The sequence below is a fragment of the Petaurus breviceps genome, unplaced genomic scaffold, assembly GCF_028583685.1.
Source record: "Petaurus breviceps papuanus isolate PSGF00001 unplaced genomic scaffold, PetGlider_PUasm1.0 37, whole genome shotgun sequence".
Classification (NCBI taxonomy): Eukaryota; Metazoa; Chordata; class Mammalia; order Diprotodontia; family Petauridae; genus Petaurus; species Petaurus breviceps.
In genome coordinates, this window is record NW_027186296.1 from 39,895,087 (window position 1) to 39,915,434 (window position 20,348).

At 36.3% G+C, this 20,348-nt stretch overlaps 1 protein-coding gene across 4 annotated transcripts in view; it reads right to left on the reverse strand.

The window, feature by feature from the left end:
• Nucleotides 1–20,348, reverse strand: part of TRIP4 (thyroid hormone receptor interactor 4) — a 374,079-nt gene that overhangs the window by 13,735 nt on the left and 339,996 nt on the right. For 3 of the 4 annotated variants that reach the window (XM_069098326.1, XM_069098328.1, XM_069098327.1), the window contains 7 exons: nt 19,337–19,415; nt 18,441–18,570; nt 16,326–16,541; nt 15,287–15,413; nt 13,024–13,211; nt 9,378–9,502; nt 4,072–4,163 (listed from right to left, as the gene is read on the reverse strand). In XM_069098326.1, the coding sequence (XP_068954427.1) occupies nt 4,072–4,163; nt 9,378–9,502; nt 13,024–13,211; nt 15,287–15,413; nt 16,326–16,541; nt 18,441–18,570; nt 19,337–19,415 (957 nt within the window). Of the gene's footprint in view, nt 1–4,071; nt 4,164–9,377; nt 9,503–13,023; nt 13,212–15,286; nt 15,414–16,325; nt 16,542–18,440; nt 18,571–19,266; nt 19,416–20,348 lie in introns of those variants that run through there. The other variant, XM_069098329.1, reaches the window with a different exon arrangement.

The window sequence follows — 20,348 nt, forward strand, 5'->3', positions numbered from 1 at the left end:
AGCAATCGGGGTTAAGTAACTTGCTCAAGGTTACACGGCCAGTTATTTCTGGGTGTGGTGCTGAGTGTCCAAGCCTGGTGCTCTTACTTTGCTGTGCTACCTGGCCGCCCCAATTTCATATATTTTGAGATACAAACAGGAATCTAGTATCTAATTTTGCTAGGTTAAAATACTGTTTCCTTTATCTTTTAATTTCTTGCTTACTCCCACAGTGGTACCCTAAACTTGATAAAACTCACTTTTATAAAAAACTTTTTATTCTAGTTGAAATTTGAACACTATCACAGAGGAATCCAAATAATAACCCTTCTCCTCACTGGACAACTGTCCTCTTACTGATATCACAGCAATAGAATAAAGGTATTTAGCAGCAGAATCACCTTAGCATAGATTTGGAGTCTTGATTATTATACTAGTCAGAAGGAAAAATGGAGTAAGGTCAGCAGCAGGCAAAAAGAGGATGGCTTCAGTTCAGAAGAAACAGAATAATCAATGATACTTGAGATTTCAGACAGAACAAATTGATCATGGAACATAGTTATAAAAATAGCACATACAGATACATACACAGAAAAAAAGCCACCAATCCAACTTTTTGTTTGAAAGCCTGTTACGTCTAGGCTAGACTATACGTGTAAGAAAAGAGCTCTGCTCACAACCACAGCTGCTAATGGTTATGGATTTGGCAATCAAAATGTCTTTTGTTAAAAAAAAAAAAAGTTAACTGCTTTACTATTGAGGTTGCAAACCAAAGCCTTGATGCATTGTTACAGTCAACATCCTCCCTGCTGTTTTTGAGAGCTTACATCTGCTGCTGGCAGATAAAACGCTGGCAAACAGCATGGGTTTCTTCTAGGGGAATGCAAGAAAAGCTTTACTAGATAGCCATCCTTTCCCTTTCTCTCCACAGTCAAGCCCTTAAGGTCTCTCAGTTTTACTCCTACTCTTTCGAGGGTTGAGTACTTGCCACTGTTGAGAAGCCTAGAGGGATTCCTTTTGGCATGGAACAACTATGCCTGCCACACTACCCATGGAGGATGAGAGGCAGATATGTTCTCAGCCTGGGGAAAAACATTTTATACACACATTTTAAAAGCCACTTGCTCAGTATAGCCACACTTGACTTTAAAACTCCCACTAATAAAATCTCTCCTTGGATTTCAGGGAACTCAGACAATCATATTATGCCAAAGAACAGTTAATGTGTACAATATTTTAACTTATCTAAGAAAGGTCAAGACCACCAGACAGGCAAATAATAATAGTGCTGGGATAAGGAAAGGGAAACTAAGCAATAAAAGAGAGAAGCATTGACTAAAGTCGTGCAACAGATTAAGTTTAAAATCCCTGCTTTGGTATTAGTATTCCAATAATAATAATGATGATGACAACAGAAAATGTTTACATGGCACTCTTTAGGTCTACAAATCACTTTACACAAATTATCTTATCTGATTGTTACAATAACTCAAGGAGGCAGATCTTCTTTTAAGGATAATTATCTCCAGATGATAGTGAGGATGAGGAAATAATAACAGATGAGGGTATGAGACTTGCCCATGGTCACAGAGTTATGTGAGGTAGAATTTGAATCCATATATCTACCTAATGCTATTCCTACTGTACTATGCTGATTCTCAGAAATGTCCAAGTAGATGTCATGCAATATAGTGGTGAAAAATGGGCCTTTTAAGAGAGCAGGGAATAAGAGGTTTATAAAATAAATTCCTTAGTGCTCCTTTCTCAGTTACTGAAATAAAAGGCAAAACAGGACTGGACTAGTCTTCCTCTGTACCTGACATCCCCATATTCTCAGAAGAAAGAAATAATAGTACATATTTGCTGTCCATACCTTAAGGAACATTACTCCAAACAGACCCAGGTAGGCCATCTGGACGATCTTAGCAGTTCACAAAGGACAAATAAAAATGCAAAAACAGATCTTAAAAAAAAGAGGGTTAAGATCCTTGCACAAGGAGGAAAACCATGATAAGACTGTCAGCTCCAAACAAATTCAAGTATTGTGCTCAATAACAAAGGAAAAAAGTGAAAAGTTGACACTAGGGGAACTGGGTACTTGTTTTTGATGATGAAAAAGACTATAAGCTTCTGGCAACTTGGTATACTACTAAAAATCAAGGGAATTCATAAGGAGAGTTGCCAGTTTCTACAGCTGGGAACAGATGGGAGAATTGCTGCAGGTCCAGAGGTGACTCACAGAGCCCTTAGGAGAGAAAATACAGAACCTAAAGATGATGAAAAGTGCTGATCTCATTGGGCAGTTCTGAAAAGCCAAATGTTCTGTTATTTTTTGGTATTTCCATTACTCCAAAAGTACTTTATACTACTGAATCCAAGCCTTCCACCCCTTTCTGGCTGATTTAGACAGGCTAGAAAAGACAAAAAAAACCTGGGAGATATATTCTTATGCCTGTTGCTTATTAGAGTGATTTGAGGGAAAGAAAGTATCTTCTCCAAAAATCTAAATCCATTAATTTTCTCTCTCAAATTCTCTCTCTCTCTTTCTCTCTCACAGACACAAATACAAGGTAGCATCAGAAATCTGATGTGATTCTCTTTTAAAATGCAAACTAATTGGGATGGTATAATATTAAAATAATTCACAAACTAAATATTAGAGACTTTCTTCTATATTTGAGGGAGTAAAAGCAATGAGAAAATGAAAAGAAACTGTAGAAAAGGAAGTTGTAACAGTCGGTAAGGGGAGAAATGAAGACAGATTGTGTTTATTTCACAATTTTGCCTAGAGCTGGGCCCCACTGTTTAATGGAAAGAGTACAGACAAGACAGAGAATAAATAATTGGGTGTGTATGTGTATACAGTATACATGAAATACTGTTTACATACAAAAAGGTCTAAGTAAATAGGGTTAAGGAAAGAGACATTATCATCAAACAGAAATAACATGTAGAAGAAATTAGAAGAAATGTTATTTTGGGTGATATAAAAAAATAGTTTTTATCTTCTAAAACTAACAGGAAAAGGGAAGATGTATAAAAAGAGGTAATAAGATAACAATGAACAATGAGAAAAAAAAGTCTGGAAAGAGAAAAAAGTTCTGCTGAGAATTATTCAGCTAAAAAATATTTCTTTATGAGTGATGATAGAAGCTACACAGATATATCCAGAAAGCTAGACTGTTAGGAAAGCACTTTAAGCATGGTCCAGGGATGAACTTTCCCACCTTGTTGGTAGTTTATAAAACACTGAGGCTCTAGATTTTAAGACTTTATCCTAAAGGTCTGCAGCTCCCTCTGCTGTTCACTAATGTCCTAATTTAGGTCAGACTTTAGAGACAAAAGAATATCGTAAGTTAAAGTCAAGGCTGACCCTATAAATGTATTGGTCATAATCATAAGTCTCTGACTTGGACTGCTTGCCCCAAGGGCATAAGCAATTACATTTTATTTTCTAATAAATTAATCAATTTGACAGTCAGATCCTTCAGTAATTTTAAGGATAGATTCTAAAGAGGGGTGAGGAAGCAGTCTTGCCACATTTGTTGCTAGGATTTTGATGGCAATGTTTTGTTTTCTTTTTCTCTCCAGGTACAGATTGATAATGTTCCTTTTACCAACAATGTAGACCTTCTGCATACCAGGAAATACAATGACACCTATGAAAGTTCTCTCAATTCTTGCCTTGCTTTTTTCATTCCCCAGCACCTCCTTTGCATAAGCCTCTCCACATCTCTAAATTCCAGGTGATATTATCTAGGATCTTAAGACTATGAGCAAGAATAAACCTTGGATTATCTGTCCACCCCAAACCATTCCCTCCCTTTTCCTCTACTCATTTTACAGATAAAGTAAAAATAAGCTCTGAAGAAGTGAAATAAATGATTTGTCAAGGAAATAGGTAAGTAACATCCAGGATCTAAGCCAGGTTCTCTAACCCCAAATTTAGTGTTCTTTTCATTTTTCACTACACCAAGCTGCTTTTTTCCATCCCAATGATATTCTGTGATGAAGCATTTGAAGATTAGCTCCACCAGCACATTTTTAGGGAAACAAAACAAACATCTTACCACATAACCATCTCCCACTCACCTCTTCCTTAAATTGCTCCTGAGGCAAGCAGTCATTCAGGTCCACACAACCAAGGAGACACCCTGATGGATAATCACGAGGAAATTCCAAATCTAAATCAAGAATATAAAAAACAATTATATAAAATTCCTTCTTATCTGAAAGTGTCCTTCAGAAACCTGTTTTAAATTATGAGTGGATAGCTTTTCCATGGGTAGCAAAGTGGTACTGTGGATAGAGTGCCAGGCTTGGAGTCAGAAAGACTCATGTTCCTGGGTGCAAATCTTGTCTCTGACACTGACCAGCTGTGACCCTGGGCAAGTCACTTGACCTTCTTTGCCTCTGTTTACTCATCTATAAAATGAGCTGGAGAAGGAAACGGCAAACCACTCCAGTATCTCTGCCAAGAAAACTCCAAATGGAGCCATGGAGAGTCAAGTACAACTGAAATGACTGAACAACAACAAACTTTTCCATTGTTATTTTCTTACTATGAATAGTCAAGGAATCTGATGAGGTTTCTATTTGGCACAATTCTTTTTTTGTTGGGTTTTTTTTTTTTTGAGGAAAATCTGGTGAGTTCCTGATTTAACAGCCAAAACATATGCAGAGCTGGCAATGTTTCCTTTCAAAAATTTTTGTTTTTAGAGCAGCTAGGTGGCACAGTGTATAGAACACCAGCCCTGGAGTCAGGAGGACCTCAGTTCAAATCCGGCCGCAGACACTAGACACACTTACTAGCTGTGTGACTTTGGGCAAGTCAATTAACCCCAACTGCCTTGCCTTCCCCCTTCCTAAAAAAATTTTTTTTTGTTTCTATTAATATCTTGTGTTTTCACATTACTTATATTTTCTAATGTTTTTCCCTTTTCCCCTTCCTAAAGAGCTACCCCTTATGACAAAAAGTAAAAATAAGAAAAAATTTTCAGTAAAACCAACACAGAGAGAAAGCCTAATATTATGTTCAGTGTTCCATACCCATAGTCTCTTAACCATCTCTACAAAGAAGAAGGGGAAGTGCCTTCTCATAGGTCTTTTTCGGGGGAATATAATTTCATAGCATTCATTTTTTTTTTTATCATTTTGTTACTACTGTTCTGTCCATTTTCACTGTGTACTGTGTACACTGTTTTGCTGGATCTCCCTGTGTCACTTAATTCAGCTGTGTGATCCCAGGTCACTGTGCCTTGATTTCCTCATTTGTAAAATAGTGGGAGGTTGGATTTGATGGCTTCTAAGGTCCCTTTTAGCTCCAAATGGATGGTTCTTTTATTTTAATATAAATATTTCAATACTTTTCTATATTCTTCATATTTGTTGCCTTCCACAGGCAATACTGCCTACAGTACAATCCTATTCCATTACATATATGTACCACAAATTCCTTAGCCATTTTTCAATTGTTTCTAGTTCTTTATTACTACAAAAAATGTTGTCATAAATATTTTCTTGTATATGGGGCCTTTCTACTTATCACTGACATCTCTGGAGTATATGACTAAGCCAGTGGAGCACTGGGTCAAAGGATATAGTCAATTTAGACTCTTTCTTAGTAGAATCCCAAATTGCTTTTCAGAATGGCTGGATCAATTCACAGCTCCACGTAGAAGTGTGCTTGTCTTTACACATCAAAATTTTTCCTTATAATTCTACTGTCTCACATACTGTTAGTCTCACATTCCAGTAGTCCTAGACACTGCTCTGCCGACAAAGTAAGAACAAATATTTCGTAATTTACTTCTTTTGAAGATAACAAGTCTTCAACACCTGCAGGTTACATTTTTTTGCCCCACAGTCTCATCTTAACATTTAAAACTTGCTGAATTTCACTTGATCAGACATCCAAATTTTTTTAGCAACAGGCCACATAATCAGAAATCCATTTGTGCAGCCCATATTAATTTTTTTATTGATAACAATGGTGAAATGTAGTTGGCAAACTGCAAAAATATTCATGTTTTAGCAGCAATATGAAAGCAGTCCAAAATTTTTTCATCAACTTTATTCATATAAAAGTTCACACCTAGTGCTAGTCATTGACCAGTTTTTATCAACTCAATGAAAATAATGAAATTTAGTAGGTTAAACTACTCCTGAGCACTGCCAAGTATACTAAGTCAAACAAAGTACATCTAAATTCTGACTCTAGGCTTATTGATGGTGGCTCAGTCTTGATTTTGGCAATTTTGTGAAAGAAAATATACTTTCTCAGAGAAAGAAGCTCAAAATTGAACACAGAGCCAGACACTACAGGCTGTTAGGACCTACTAGTGGATTCATGTTAGCTAAGTAAATGGAATTTTTTCAATAAAAATCTTATGCATGCTGCATTTGGTCTGGATCATGCTGGACGTATGGTTCTTAGGACAAGTGGAGATCTGGCAATAAAGAAAGGCAGCTGCCACAGGTATCAAAAGTATTTCTGTGGCAAGAGAAACCATAAAAAGTCAAACTACAGGTTTTTTAAAAAATTACTAGTTAAAACAACCCATTTGGACCTATTCTTTGAAGGAAGTATATGCTTACTATTACTTTTTGGTAAGGCCTTAAGTACAGAAATACTGTTACAGCATAACTTTAATTCTGCCTCTTTTGATTTTTAAACCTGTTTTTTACCTTAGTCCTGGACCTCTTTCTGCTCAATAATAATGGCAGAGAGGCAGCAGATGGGGCAGAGAATATTAATATTCCCATTTTTAGACCATCTACAAACAATTTAGCTACTGATAATCTAAATATGAGAGCTTTTTCAAATGACCAATGAGTGGATACATTACTGAAAGGATGGAATCATATCAATCATGACGTTTTCACTATAAATGAAAACAAAAAACAAAAGGAAGTTGCAGTTATGTGAAAGTATGGATCAGATTCAACCTGGGAGAATCAAATGATGGAGTTGCCTTTGTTGCACATCCTAGAGCAAAAAGAAGCATCATTTCCTAGGTTACTGAGTGACCTCATGTGGCAGTGCTTGGGAGAAGAATCAGCACAGTGATCACCATGAAAGTACAACATCTGCATCAATGTCTGTTGCAAAGAATGGAGACTAAAATTACTAATAAGACCCTCCAAATTAAGTAAATATATACTTCAATACTCCATGACTTTAAAGCAAATGTACTTCAGTAGAAGAAGGTGAAAAACATAGCTCAGGAGTAAAAAAAATGAAAGGGGCAAAGGTTGGTAGACTAGGGTCATAGATTAGACAGAAATCTCATACTTTCAGAAGAGTTGGAGTATAAGATGTAATGAACATCACCTAACATAATAAAAAATGAAGTTAATTATATTTTAATGATGAGGAAATAACTGGTTAGCAACATAGAAGAAATTTTCAAATCAGCTATTTTGTCTACAAAAAGGCCACTGTTGAAAGACCAAAATAAATACCTGACTAAAATAATACAAATGAGAAGCTATGGCATACAACTGACCTGTTTAAATGAGCTACTGCTGCCAAAAATAAGAACTAGATGAAAGAACAAATATCGACATAGACTAGTAACCTTCCTTAAGGACATTTAATTGATTTAAATCAATCATCACAAGGCCAAAAAGTACAGAAATGGCCTCACCTAGCAAATACTTATATCTCCCAGCAAGAAAAAAGATATGGCAGTCAGGGGGAATCATCAGTGTAGAACATGAACTCATGTGTATGTTCTTATGGAGGAAGATGGTAAATTAGGGACATCATTGCCTCATAAAACAGCATTATAGGGAAAAATGAGTTTTCAGAAAGCATGGTGAAAGACTCAATTAATTATGTCTATCCCAATGACATTTAAGGATAAAATTTTAAGAACAGCAACAGGAAAAATAAATTTAAGGATTCTTACAGCAAACATCAGAGTACCTGATTGGTTACATGAGGAAACAGAAATACCACTGAAGAAAGCAAAGATGGGTGGAGTGACTGTTGAAGGTTTTTGTATGAGGTTGACACAATTTTTAAAGCACTAAGGGACAGATTCTCAAGGTATCAGAAAGAGCAGAGGATACAAAAGTCTTGGAAAAAATTGTGGACCTATAAAAAAAAGTGTCTGAGAAAACATAAATATCAAGTGTCTGAGGCTGGATGTGAACTCAGGTCCTTCTGACTCCAGGGCCAGTGCTCTATTCACTGCACCACCTAGCCGCCCCCCAGGTAACCTTCATATAGTGCTTACAATGCAAAGAGCTTTACAATTATGTCATCTGATCCTCAACACAATTCAGGGAAGCTACTATTATTCCCATTTTATAGTTGAGGAAACTGCAGCAAACAGAGGTTAAATGACTTGCCCAAGGTCACATAGCTATTAAATGTCTGAGGCCAAATTTTAAATTTTAAGGTCTTCCTGACTCTAGGTCCAGCACTTTATCCACCACATCATCTAGCTGTCCCTACATTATTTTTGGTGTGTTTTTTTGTTGGGGGAGAGAGGGAAGCAATGGGGTTAAGTGACATGCCCAGGGTCACAAAGATAGTAAGTGTCTGAGGCCAAATTTGAACTCAGGTCCTCCTGATTCCAGGACTGGTACTACTTAACCACCTAGCTGCCCCTATGTTTAAACAAAATTTAAAGCATGTCATCAGAGAGATGTATGTCTGGAAAAGGCCAGCCAGTCATGAATAAGAGTGAGGGATAACCAATGGACAACTCTCACGTTTCACTCTGTCAAGAGAACTAAAAAGCCCTCAGCATACTGTGTGGACCTCTCGTGAAGAATCTATAAGATAATACAGTCAAGATTCACACAGGAGAGGGTAGGAATGGACTGTTCTTTATATCACTTCAGAAAGTATTCATACTGATGAGATATTAGACATATAGATACAGTGCAGCTCTTACACATGAAGTGAGAAGTATGAAGGAAAAGACAATCCAAAAGATCACAATGGCATTTTCCAGAACCCAAAGCTACAGTGTTTGGAAATTTTCACTTGTTATCTATTACATATGCCAACCAACTTTGCCTAGTTGAAGGAGATCTTTCCTTTCCAAAGCACTGTAGATTTCCCAACAGACATTTTACTTTTATATCTGAAAGGCTGGATTATCAGCTTTCTCACATACCAAAAGGAGACTCACAGATAACCAAGACTAACATTTATTTCTGGTGTACAAAGGGATCACTTTTATTCAACAATTTAACTCATAAAACAGTTGATCCTGATCTGCCCCAAAGAAAAGATTGTCTGTAGATAAACTTTCCTTCCATTCATAAAAGAAACAATGGAAATAAATGAGAGTAAAGTGGGGAAAAAAAGTGAAACAGCTAATACAATTTTAGTTAATAATATCCATTTCTATGACATTCACACAAAAGGAGGAAGTTACCTTTTCCAAGAAGAAGGTGATATGTATTCTGTAGTTCTGAGATTTCTTGAGAGGAAGGTCTTTTGGCAGTTGCAGCTATCCATAGTCTTCCTCTGTGAGATGTGTACCAGGTTCTGCCCTCCACCCTAAATAGGATGCAAATTGGGTAGAAAAGAACTAATCTCCATTTCCATGGGGATTCCACAAATCTTGAATAAAGATTATCTAATCTGGATAAGATTTGTTCAACTAGAGTTGAGACAAAAATTTTGGCATACAAATCTTATAACAGGTATAGTTTGTGAATACATTCTCATTCTACAATTCACTCTTGTTCTCATTTGTTCTCATGATTTCTCATATCCCCCATAAAAAAGACTTCTTTCCCAGGTAATCCCATTTCTCCATCCGGTTCCAAATTACATAGTCTTTAAGACATCTATAACCCAATCCAAATCTTCCACTGTGCACAAAATGAAAGTCCTTTTCCTTGCATATTGCATCCTTCCCCTTTTTTGTTTTTTAAAATGTCTTTTTTTTTTCATATAATCATATTTCCTCAAGTATCTTTCTTCCTCTTCCCTCCCAGAGAGGCATCCCATATAAGAAATTATCTTTTTTAGAGACAAAAAAAGACGAAAGAGGGAAAAACATCAGCATAACTAATCAATACATCAAAAAAGTATGTAAATGCATACAATGTACCACACCAGTAACCTTTGAACCTCTGCAATGAGGTAGAGTGGGAGTATGGGTTCTTATCTCTTCTTTCAAGCCAGGCTTGTTCTTTTTTGCAGCATTCACTTTTGATTACTTCTGAGGGGGTTCTTTCCGTAAAACAATTTACACTGCTGTAGTCATCGTGTATAATGTTTTCTTGGCTGAGCTTACTTCACTCTTCATCAATTCATATAGATCTTTCCATGCTTATCTATATTCATCACACACATTTCTTATAGCACAGAAATATTCCATTATGTTCACATACAACAGTTTGTTTAGCCATTTCCCAACTGAAGGACATCTACCTTGTTTTTAATTCTTTGCTATCACAAAAAGTACTGCGATATGTATTTTGGTGTATATGGCAACTCACTTCTTATCAATGGCCTTCTTGGAGAATCAATCTAGTAACAAATCTCTGAGCCAAAGCGGATAGACATTTTAGTAATTTTATTTGCATTGTTCCAAACTGGTTCCCAAAATAATTGTAAAGCTCTACCAATGATGTTTTGGTATATGCATATTTTCCCACAACCCCTCCAACAGTGACCATTTTCATCTTTTATCATCTTTTCCAATTTGCATGTTGTGAGGTATAATCTCAGGGATGTTTGAATTTGCATTTCTCTTATTATTAGTGATATGGTTGTTAATAATTGTTTTGAAAGCTATTTCTTCAAATCATTTGACCACTTACTCTTTGGGGAATGGCTTTTGTTCTCATATACATACATACATATACATATATATGCACACGTGTATATATTTTAGATAACAAAACTTTATAAGAGAAGTTAATAAAAAAATCTTCTTTAAATAATGAAAGGCTCACCTCCAACTAAAAGTTTTTCTAATTACTTCTCTAACTTTCCTGTACAATTCCTGATCCAAATCAAACTGCTTCCACTTCCATGTATTTTTGTCATTATTTTACTTAGAGATGTTTTCTTATTTGCTCTTTTGAAATGTAACCATAAATACATCATGTCTATTATAGCAGTACAATTTCTGTGGACATTTAAAAAATGTTTTTGATTGATATGAACATATTCTCCTTTCGTCAGAGAAAAAAGAATATACTCATGTCCTATCCCATTCATATCCAAACATTTTACTAGTATGAAGGAATCATAAGGGTATGTTTCTCCTTCACTTTAACCAAATGAGATACAATATTTCTGACAGTACTGACCAAACTATTATTTGATGCTATTAGGATTAGGGTGTGTAAAATGTTTTTGGTTTTCCACTATTAATAAAGTTTCTGCGTTTCTGCTGTGAATACCAAATAAGGTCAAAGGCTGTGCCCTCCAGGCCTAAAAACTCTCAAGGACTATACTCTTCTCCACAAACATGGCCAGAGACATCAGTTTTATTTTTGTGGTATTAGTAATTGTGGTATTGGGTGCTGCTTGTTCTGTTCTTTTCAGTTGTAAAAAATGGCTGAATTAGATCCAAAATAGAGTGAAACGTAAACATTCTGCTTTCCTCAGCAAAGAACAAGCTGTTCTGTTATTTACACTGGGAAAGGAAGACACCCACGTTCCAGAGAATGAAATGTGTAAAACAGACTTCTGAAGGCCTAGTCAGTCTGGAAAACAGATGTAGACCCGCCAATCCCTATTACAATGCAGAGGAAGGATGAAACTTTTAGTCAAATGCATCTTCAGACATGAGATATCTAAAGAATTGAGGATAAGGGTGGCAGGGACACTATACTCTAACTTGGTAAGGAAATCATAACCATTACATTTTACTCTTATGACCTATAGAGCAAAAACTGATCACTCTCACTTTCTAGGAAAGACTGCTAAAACAACATAATGGAAAAAGAGATCTAATGGATTAAGAATCCAGAGAACTAAATTCTAATCCCACCTCTGCCACTTACTAGCTGTATCATTCTGGATATGTAATTTCATTTCTGCATCTCTGTTTTTTCAACTGTCAAATGAAGATAATAAAAATCTAACCAAACAACTCATAGGATTCTTAAAAGAATGAGATAATGATTATGAAGTATTTCAATTAAATAAGATAACAGTATAGGAAGCCAGGGCATCACCAATGAAATATGACCAAAGGGTAACTCTAATATTGGAGTAAAGAAAGTCATAATAAACATCAATTTCCACTAGGTTTGCCAGAAGTCATGCAAAAAAGGTAAAATAGGAATATCAAGGGGAGTAGTCTGTAAGTAAGTCACTTAATCCAAGACCAGTAAAATGAAGGCACTGGACTAGACGATCACTTTGCTTTATTCCAATTCTAAATTCTATGATATATGGCCTAACCCTGTAATACCTCTGCCAAACCAGAGCTTTTTTTTTTTTTGGAGGGCAACTGGGATTAAGTAACTTGCCCAAGGTCATACAGCTAGTTTTTGTGTTAAGTGTCTGAGGCTGGATTTGAATTCAGATCCTCCTGACTCCAGGGCCAGTGCTCTACTCATTGGGCCACCTAGCCTCCCCCAGGGCTTTTTTTTTTTTTAAATAAAAGATATTCCAAAGCTGATTTCTTTTCCTTTTGATTAAAGCAAAAAATATAAAAATACACAAAACTGGGTACAATTTTTTAAGGGAAAAAAAAAAAACAAAACCTGAAAGTTGAAGTAACAGGAACAAGTGCACAGGGTGCTATATTACATGCTACAAAAGCAAAGCCAAGAAAAGAAGGATTTTTATGCCAAGATGGAAAGGAATTATAATCCATGTCCTTCCACAGGCAGAATCTACCTCTGTGGGTTTCAGTTTCTTAGTCTGAAAAAGGCAGACAGCAGTACCTAGAATTCACCCCATTGTGCTTAACACAATCAGTACAGGAATTGGAGCCCTTCCAAAGGAATTATGTAATGGATCCTACTGGGGATCACAAATGGGTGGACAGAAGATGGCTCTCGACCAAGTTCAACATCATGATTACTTTTTCCTGGATGCCATATTACCTTTTAATGCCCCTGACAAGCAGTGAGGCCCAGGGCTGGTGCATGCTGAGGCACCAACCATCATCAGAGATCTCCTGAAATTCTCGGTCCTGAATTCGAAGACGGCTCCTCTCTGAGCTGAACTCCAGATTAGAACCTGCTGAGAAAAGAGTCTTCCTCTGTGGAGCTGAGCTTGTCTGGTCTACCCACTATTTAAAAAAAAAATGAAAGAATAAGGTTTAATTTAGTAACTGGAGGTGTGGTAGCCTCTGATGATCTTTACGTGAGTCAAAAAGTTAATAGAAAACTGGACACTTGCCACAGAAATTATCAACCAAGTCTCAACTCTAATAATAAAAGGGATCATACTGTGAATAATTACTAGAAATTTCTCTTTTGTTGTTGTTTTGTTTTCAGGGGGGAAAGGCAAGGCAATTGGGGTTAAGTGACTTGCCCAAGGTCACACAGCTAGCGTCAAGTGTCTGAGGCCAAATTTGAACTCAGGTCCTCCTGACTCCAGGGCCAGTGTTCTATTCACTGTACCACTTAGCTGCCCCTAGAAATTTCTATCTTATTTTTGCCTAACAAGGATAAAATGGAGATGGTACATACATAAAGGAAGTACAAGAGTCTGATATAAAAGCCCATGATTCCCTTCTACTTTTTAAGGGCAGTATATTTTATCAACATGTCTGTGTAAGCAGCTAGAGTGGCTGTTATAGGAGTTAATGAAATCCCTTCTGAAAGCAATATGGCAATAACTAGGAGAATGAATGAATGAATAAAAAGTGATGTAATTAAGAAGATTAAAATATTATTACACAATTAGAAATGATAAATATGAATATAATAGCCAAAATTCAGGGAAAAATACAAAGAAGAGTTCAGAAAGAGGCACAAACTTTAACAAAATAATAGTTTTTAAAAACTGTTAATAGTTTGGGATTTATGGTTTTATGTATGATTTAAAATTTTTTATTGTCTGAGTGCTTACATTTGTTATTAAGTTTAGAATCTTAAAATTATCCCTCGAAGTTTCTGCTCTAGGCCCCCTTGCCTCTAAAGAACAGCACATGTGTATGAAGATCAGCATTACTGGAACCATTTTCATTTCATATATATATATATATATGTATCAAAGTAATGAAACTGCTGGGTTCTGAGCAATTTCCCCAAAAAGTAAACCACCTAAATAAAGATTCAACATTCTAGCCCACATGTCTCTTCCCATACAAAAAGATAGAGGCACACACTTACATTATAAGTGTTAAAACCAGAGAAAAATGCAGCAGCTAACCATCTGGTCTCATAGGTAACAAGTTATTGAAAAGAAAAATCTCCTCTTGGCATTGCCAGACATGTACTGAGGCCAACATAAATCTACATAGAAAAAAAAGACCTAGAATTCACTGGCAAAGGAAACTACCAAGTAAGGAGACTTCCTCTACCAGTGTAAGTCAGTGAGTCCTTCTCTACAAATTAGAGTCTTCTGTCTGGGGCAATGAGAAGTTAAGGGACTAGCCCAGGCTGACATGGTCAATATCTATCAGTGGTAACCCAGGAATTTATGGTTTCCAGGCCAGTTCTCTATTTCTCTCTCTCTCTCTTTTTTTTTTTTTTTTTTTGCTTTTTGGAGAGGGGAAGACAGTGCAATTGTGGTTAAGTGACTTGACCAAGGTTAAGTGTCTCAGGTCAGGTTTGAATTCAGGTCCTCCTGCCTCCAGGGCCAGTGCTCTATTCTCTGCGCCACCTAGTCGCCCCTGCCAGTTCTCTATTGATCAAGCCCTGGATCAATAATGTGTCAGGAACTGTGCTAGGCACAGGGGATACAGCACAAAGAATAAAACAATCCCTGCACTCAAGGAGTTAACATTCTAATGAAGGAGACATCAAGTATATATAAAAATATATAAAACACAAATATAAAGTGAATAAATACAAATATATACGAAGTATTTAAACAAAAGATAGTATAGGAGGGAGGACAGTTGGAGAGATTCAGAAAAAGCCTCATACAAAGATATCAAACACAAACATATGTCAAAAGAAAAAACTGAAGCACGGTTACTCATATCTCTATTGAGATTAATAGGCCCCACTTGTCCTCAGGGAAATTGAGATGATGATATAAACGAGGCCATCCAGAATCATAAGACAAGCCCAGAGAATGATGCACAAGAGAAGAAAGCTATATGCAAACAATGAGAGTAAAGCAACTGACATCAAAAATATAAGAAGACATTTGAATCCAACCCTCTCTCATTAGCAGCCAAGACATACTTACCAAGGGTGCAGGCTGGGGCAGATGTGGATTCACTAGAACTCCCAAAGGCTCGTCAGGAGATCCTTCTAGTTTTGTTATGGACTTACTCAAGGCTCCTGAGTTAATAGCCTGTATTGTCTCATCCAGTCTGTAATAACAAATCAAAAGAGCTAATAAAGTTAATAATTAACTGTAGCTGCTGCCCACAATCCCTCAGGTCTATTCTCAGTCTCCCCCTACTAATTTAGTAGGGAACTATCAATATGCAACCCTTTAACAGTGAAATCTAAAAGAAAAAAAAAAGTGAAATCTAGACTTCTAGGAATCATATATCTTCTTTTCTTCCACTTTTCAACCCATATCTCCACAGTCCCTAATCAACTACAGTTACAAATCTAGGGATAGTTTAAAAAAATTAAAAAAGGGCATTCCACAAATATCTGTTTGAATGGGTGGAAGGATAATTATTGTCAATGGTCAAATGAGAAGAATATCTGGATTCCAAAAAACATGCCACTCTAAGCAAACTCAGTTATTTGTCCGAAGAACCCAACATGCCTTTTCATTCAATACCACCTTCTGGGAAAGTTATTTCACTACTTCAGAGATCTGAATCCAAAACTCACTGATTTCAAATCTCACCTTCTCCATAAAGCCTCTCCAGACATTCTCAGCCTACAGCTATTTGTCCTTCCCTACCTATATCACTAACATGATATCTATACTTTGTACTGTTAGACATCTATATCTACATATACACATAGCCCTCTATACATGCATATATAAATCTTCTACATACATAAAAATGTCATTAAGGAGATGTGATTATCAAACAATGAAGCATGCAAGCGAGCAGAGCTTGCGCAACGACGGTTACTGCTTTGTCTTCGAGTAACTCTGTCTTTCCAAGCAGGCTATGAAAAGAAAGCACACTCTTCTTTGCATCCTGCTGGCATGCTTTAAAACATACCCTGATTATCAAAAACCTCTCAGTCACAATAAAATATGGCTGGTCAGGTTGCTCATCGCTCTCAAGCCTTTCCCCGAGCTGCCCACTCACTTATTGTGGTATTCTGTTAGGGAATTTTGCTCTTCTAGAATCTGCCTTCCTGCAAAGTCAATGGTAATCTTCTTAGAGAGGCGGGAGGCATGGCGAAGCTCTCGGAGCTCCTGCTCCTTCTTCTGCAGTGCTTCCCGCTCCACCTTGGACAGCCATTGGTTGGAATTTGAGGCAAAGTAGTCTGATTCATCATCAATGACTTGAGTCCTTCGAACACTAAGGCAAGAGAGAGTACATGGCACCATGAACATCTGTTATCAAAAAACGATATGATTTTCTGGGAACTGTTCAAAGTAACTCATTTATTACCATCACACGTGATATACTATGGCATCCCAGTATGAAAACTTGAAGTATGGTTACCTAAATTCTAAAACAGAAACAAAAGCCAGGCTATTCTTTTAAGGTGATAGTGTCAGAAATTTTTTGAGCTAGAAAGAATCTTCTGGAATATTTTCTCTAACCCCTACATTTTACAGATGAAGAAGATGAGACCTAAAGAGGTAAAGTGATTTGGCTGGTGTCACAGAATTAGCTAGAATAGAACTACGACTTAGTGATATATGTAGATTTAGCAGAAATACCATCACTACAAAATTGGAAGCCTGAAAAATTTAAAGCCTAAAAAAATTTAAATTTTAAGTCAGTACTTCCCAAACTGAGTATCTGTATGTTATAGAGGGATGTCCATGTTATATTTTCCACTGTCCTTCCCAGACCTAAAATCTGGAAATGAATTTTCAGAAGCTGTCAGTAGAAAACATATAATAATCCTAGAAATTCTGTGCCACTTTGTTCCTTTGATTTTGACTCATTCACAATTTCTGAATCTCCCCTTAAAAATAAAGACTAAAGCCAGCCAAGTGCCTTTCCAGTAAAGTCATACTGAAACTATATTACTCTATTCCATACCTGGAGCCACCTAAGCCCCTTTACACAGGACAATGGAACAGCAATATCAGTAGCAAGAAAGTTTTCTTTGTCCCTGCTTCTGAGGAAATACATACCTCATACAGCACTGAATTATACTGTCAATGAGTATAACTAAATCTGACAACCACAGTTGCAATGCTAATAAAAGATGATAGTAAGTATGAAGCATAAGCATGATAATAGTCCTTCATAAAAGATTAAACAAAAAACATTAAACATTACTCCCATAATGGATTTTAAAGCCAGAGGGAATAGTATTCACTCTATTTATAGTAAAGATGTTTTTCTGATTATTTCTCTGGTATTTTTGACAGACAGTTTTGAATGTGAGCTAAAGTTTTCAAATGGTAAATGGTGCATTGCAAAGAAGACGCTGCTAGCAAAACACTACTAGACTAGATAGGACCAAGAAGAGACCCAGGAAAGATTTGATCAGGGAGTGGTTCAAGTGACTTTAACAGATAGGTTCTATGTGGACTGGTTACCTGAAAGGGGAAGGGTATACTCTGAAGCACTCTCTACTATTAACTTAGTTTAAAATAAGCATTTTGCCAAAAGTAAAGGGAATGAGAAAAACAGGAATCAACAGCAAAACTAGAAAATTCAAAAATCTGTCTCCAAGGAGAAATGAGAACTGTCAGTGGGCCAAATAACAGCGTAGGAGTCAAGAAGCCAATTTTTGTACAATTTGGTCTTTTTAATATTGAATCAAAGACTAAGATCCCACCAAGGATTCATGACTTCTCAGGGCACTGCTTTTTGTTTCAATATTTCAAGGTCTCACAGAATTTGGTCATTCTGTGTTAGGTTAGAAGTAAAACAACTTGGGGAATTATGTTTGCTTCACTAGGATAAAATGTAATCAACTCAAAATTATCAGTACAATCTGCTTTCTTTCAGGAACTCTGATATTTGTGAATAATAAAAAAGGTAAAAAGGCAGAAGAGTCTCCTTCATCTGGTTGAAGGTCTACATTACATCAATATGAATCAGAAACAAAACATCAACCATCTAAGTATGCAATCTGCCCATCTCCACTCTAATGAAAACTGTTTGGTAACCTATAGCCAGTCAGTTGTTTGCTAAGTGATCATAGTCCATGAGATATATGTGCTCAAAGGTAGCCAACATTGTTTTGCTTCTGTTTATTCACTAATATCAGCTATTCTACCAAAACCATACCTAGTTCTGTCAAACTCTAGTAACTTGTCTTTATGTTTTACAGCCTTCTCCAGACCAGTCTTAATCCGAGATTCTTGATGAGGAAGCAGATCCTTGATGAATACATCAACCTTACCAGAATTCTCTGTTCCTGTAAGGCAACAAGGAAAGCAGTGGTATCAACCATCAACACAAACTTAATAACAATCATCCCAGTTCACCCCAGAGCAGGATACCAAAAGATCCTAATCACCTCTAAATCCCCACAGAATTCACTCCATTCACTCCAAAAGGCCAGAAATTAAATCAAGCTTTATGTACCCTTCTCTTAAAGGCATGAAGATCAAGAAGATACTAAACAATTTAACAAAATGAAAATGCAGTTGAATATCATATAATTATGTGAAAATTTTGTTAAATATTTCACTTTTGTTTTTTTAAAAGAACAATGAATAATAGAAAAAGGGGATACCATATCAGTATCGGAAGACAATGCCACAAATATGTACTTCCTCAAAGAAGATCACATATCCCAATAAGACTAAGATCCAAAAAAGGTATGTGGAGGGGACGAAGAAAAGGCATTTGGTAAAATGAAAACCAGCATCTTTCCCTTCCCTTTATATCCCATGCCTGCATAAAGTCTGACCAGTTCTCTCCTCTAAAAGGAATTTTAATCTTTGAGAATGCCATTGTGCTTTGGGTGAAAGCAAAGAGCCTAGAAGAGTAGTGAAGACAGTGTGCTCATGGTGCTGGCCTATACAGGGTAACTGTTCAATAAAGTATTTTGAATGAATAAGTGAAGAACTTGTGAATCACAAAAGCAGCTCAGTATCATCCTGCACACCTGGATGCACCAAATGGACAATGATATAAGATTCATCCTTCACCAGAGCTATCATAAGATGACTGCAAACCTGCCATGAGCTTCTTCAGAAGCTTCTGGCTCTTGTTTGAATCACGCTGCAGAATGTCTTGTTCTTCTTGAGTACACACCTACAGCATAAGAACATGGTAACAGAGATATATAATTTAATTAACTTTTGCTATTTTCTTGATACATCAAACCACTAACCTTAAACTACAGAGAAGATGATAGTTAAAAATGTACATTCCACAATTTTAACATTCAAATGACTTCTGCCCCTTTGAAGTAGTAATACTGGAAGGCTACATGCTTATGTCAATGATGTTTTCATTGCTCAAAGCAATTTCTAAACTCCTTTTTTAGAACTGTTTTCAAAGCCAGTGTATGAACCACAAAAGAAAATAAATCTCGTGGTCATACAGCTACACACCCTTTGAGATCAAAACAGCATTACCAGCAGAGCCAAGATGGCAGAGTAAAAGTAGGAACTTAGTTGAGCTCATCCCCAATTACCTCAAATACCTCTAAAAAATGACTCTAAAACAGCATAACCCACTTAATCATCAAACTTACTCAACAGACCAAAGGCCAAGTGACTTTTAATTTTAAAAACAAAACAAATTCACCCTGAAAATATTAAGCTTTCTGACCACTGAAGATATTAAAAACAATTTGCTACAGGCTCTGAATACAATACCAAAAGATTAATTCCAAGAAATGCTCTGAGCAAATATAGTAATGTTGTAATAGGTTCTACCAAGGTAGTTAATTTTAAGGAAACCTACCACTGATTTGGTTATATAACTTTTGTTGTGCTTTTCTTTTAAAAATGACATTACCTTATGTAGTTAGTGACAACTCATACATCTAATTTTGAAGCTTCTAATTTTAAAAACTGGCTTTTAAATCAACCCTACAAATGAACTGGGAGAAAGTACTGAGGTCTTGCAGAAGAGACAAAGAACATAATCAAATAACAGAGGCAGTAATAAAAGCTGTTTTAGTAAAAATTTATATAGTACTCTAAAATTTGCAAAGTACTTTATATGTTATCTCATTTG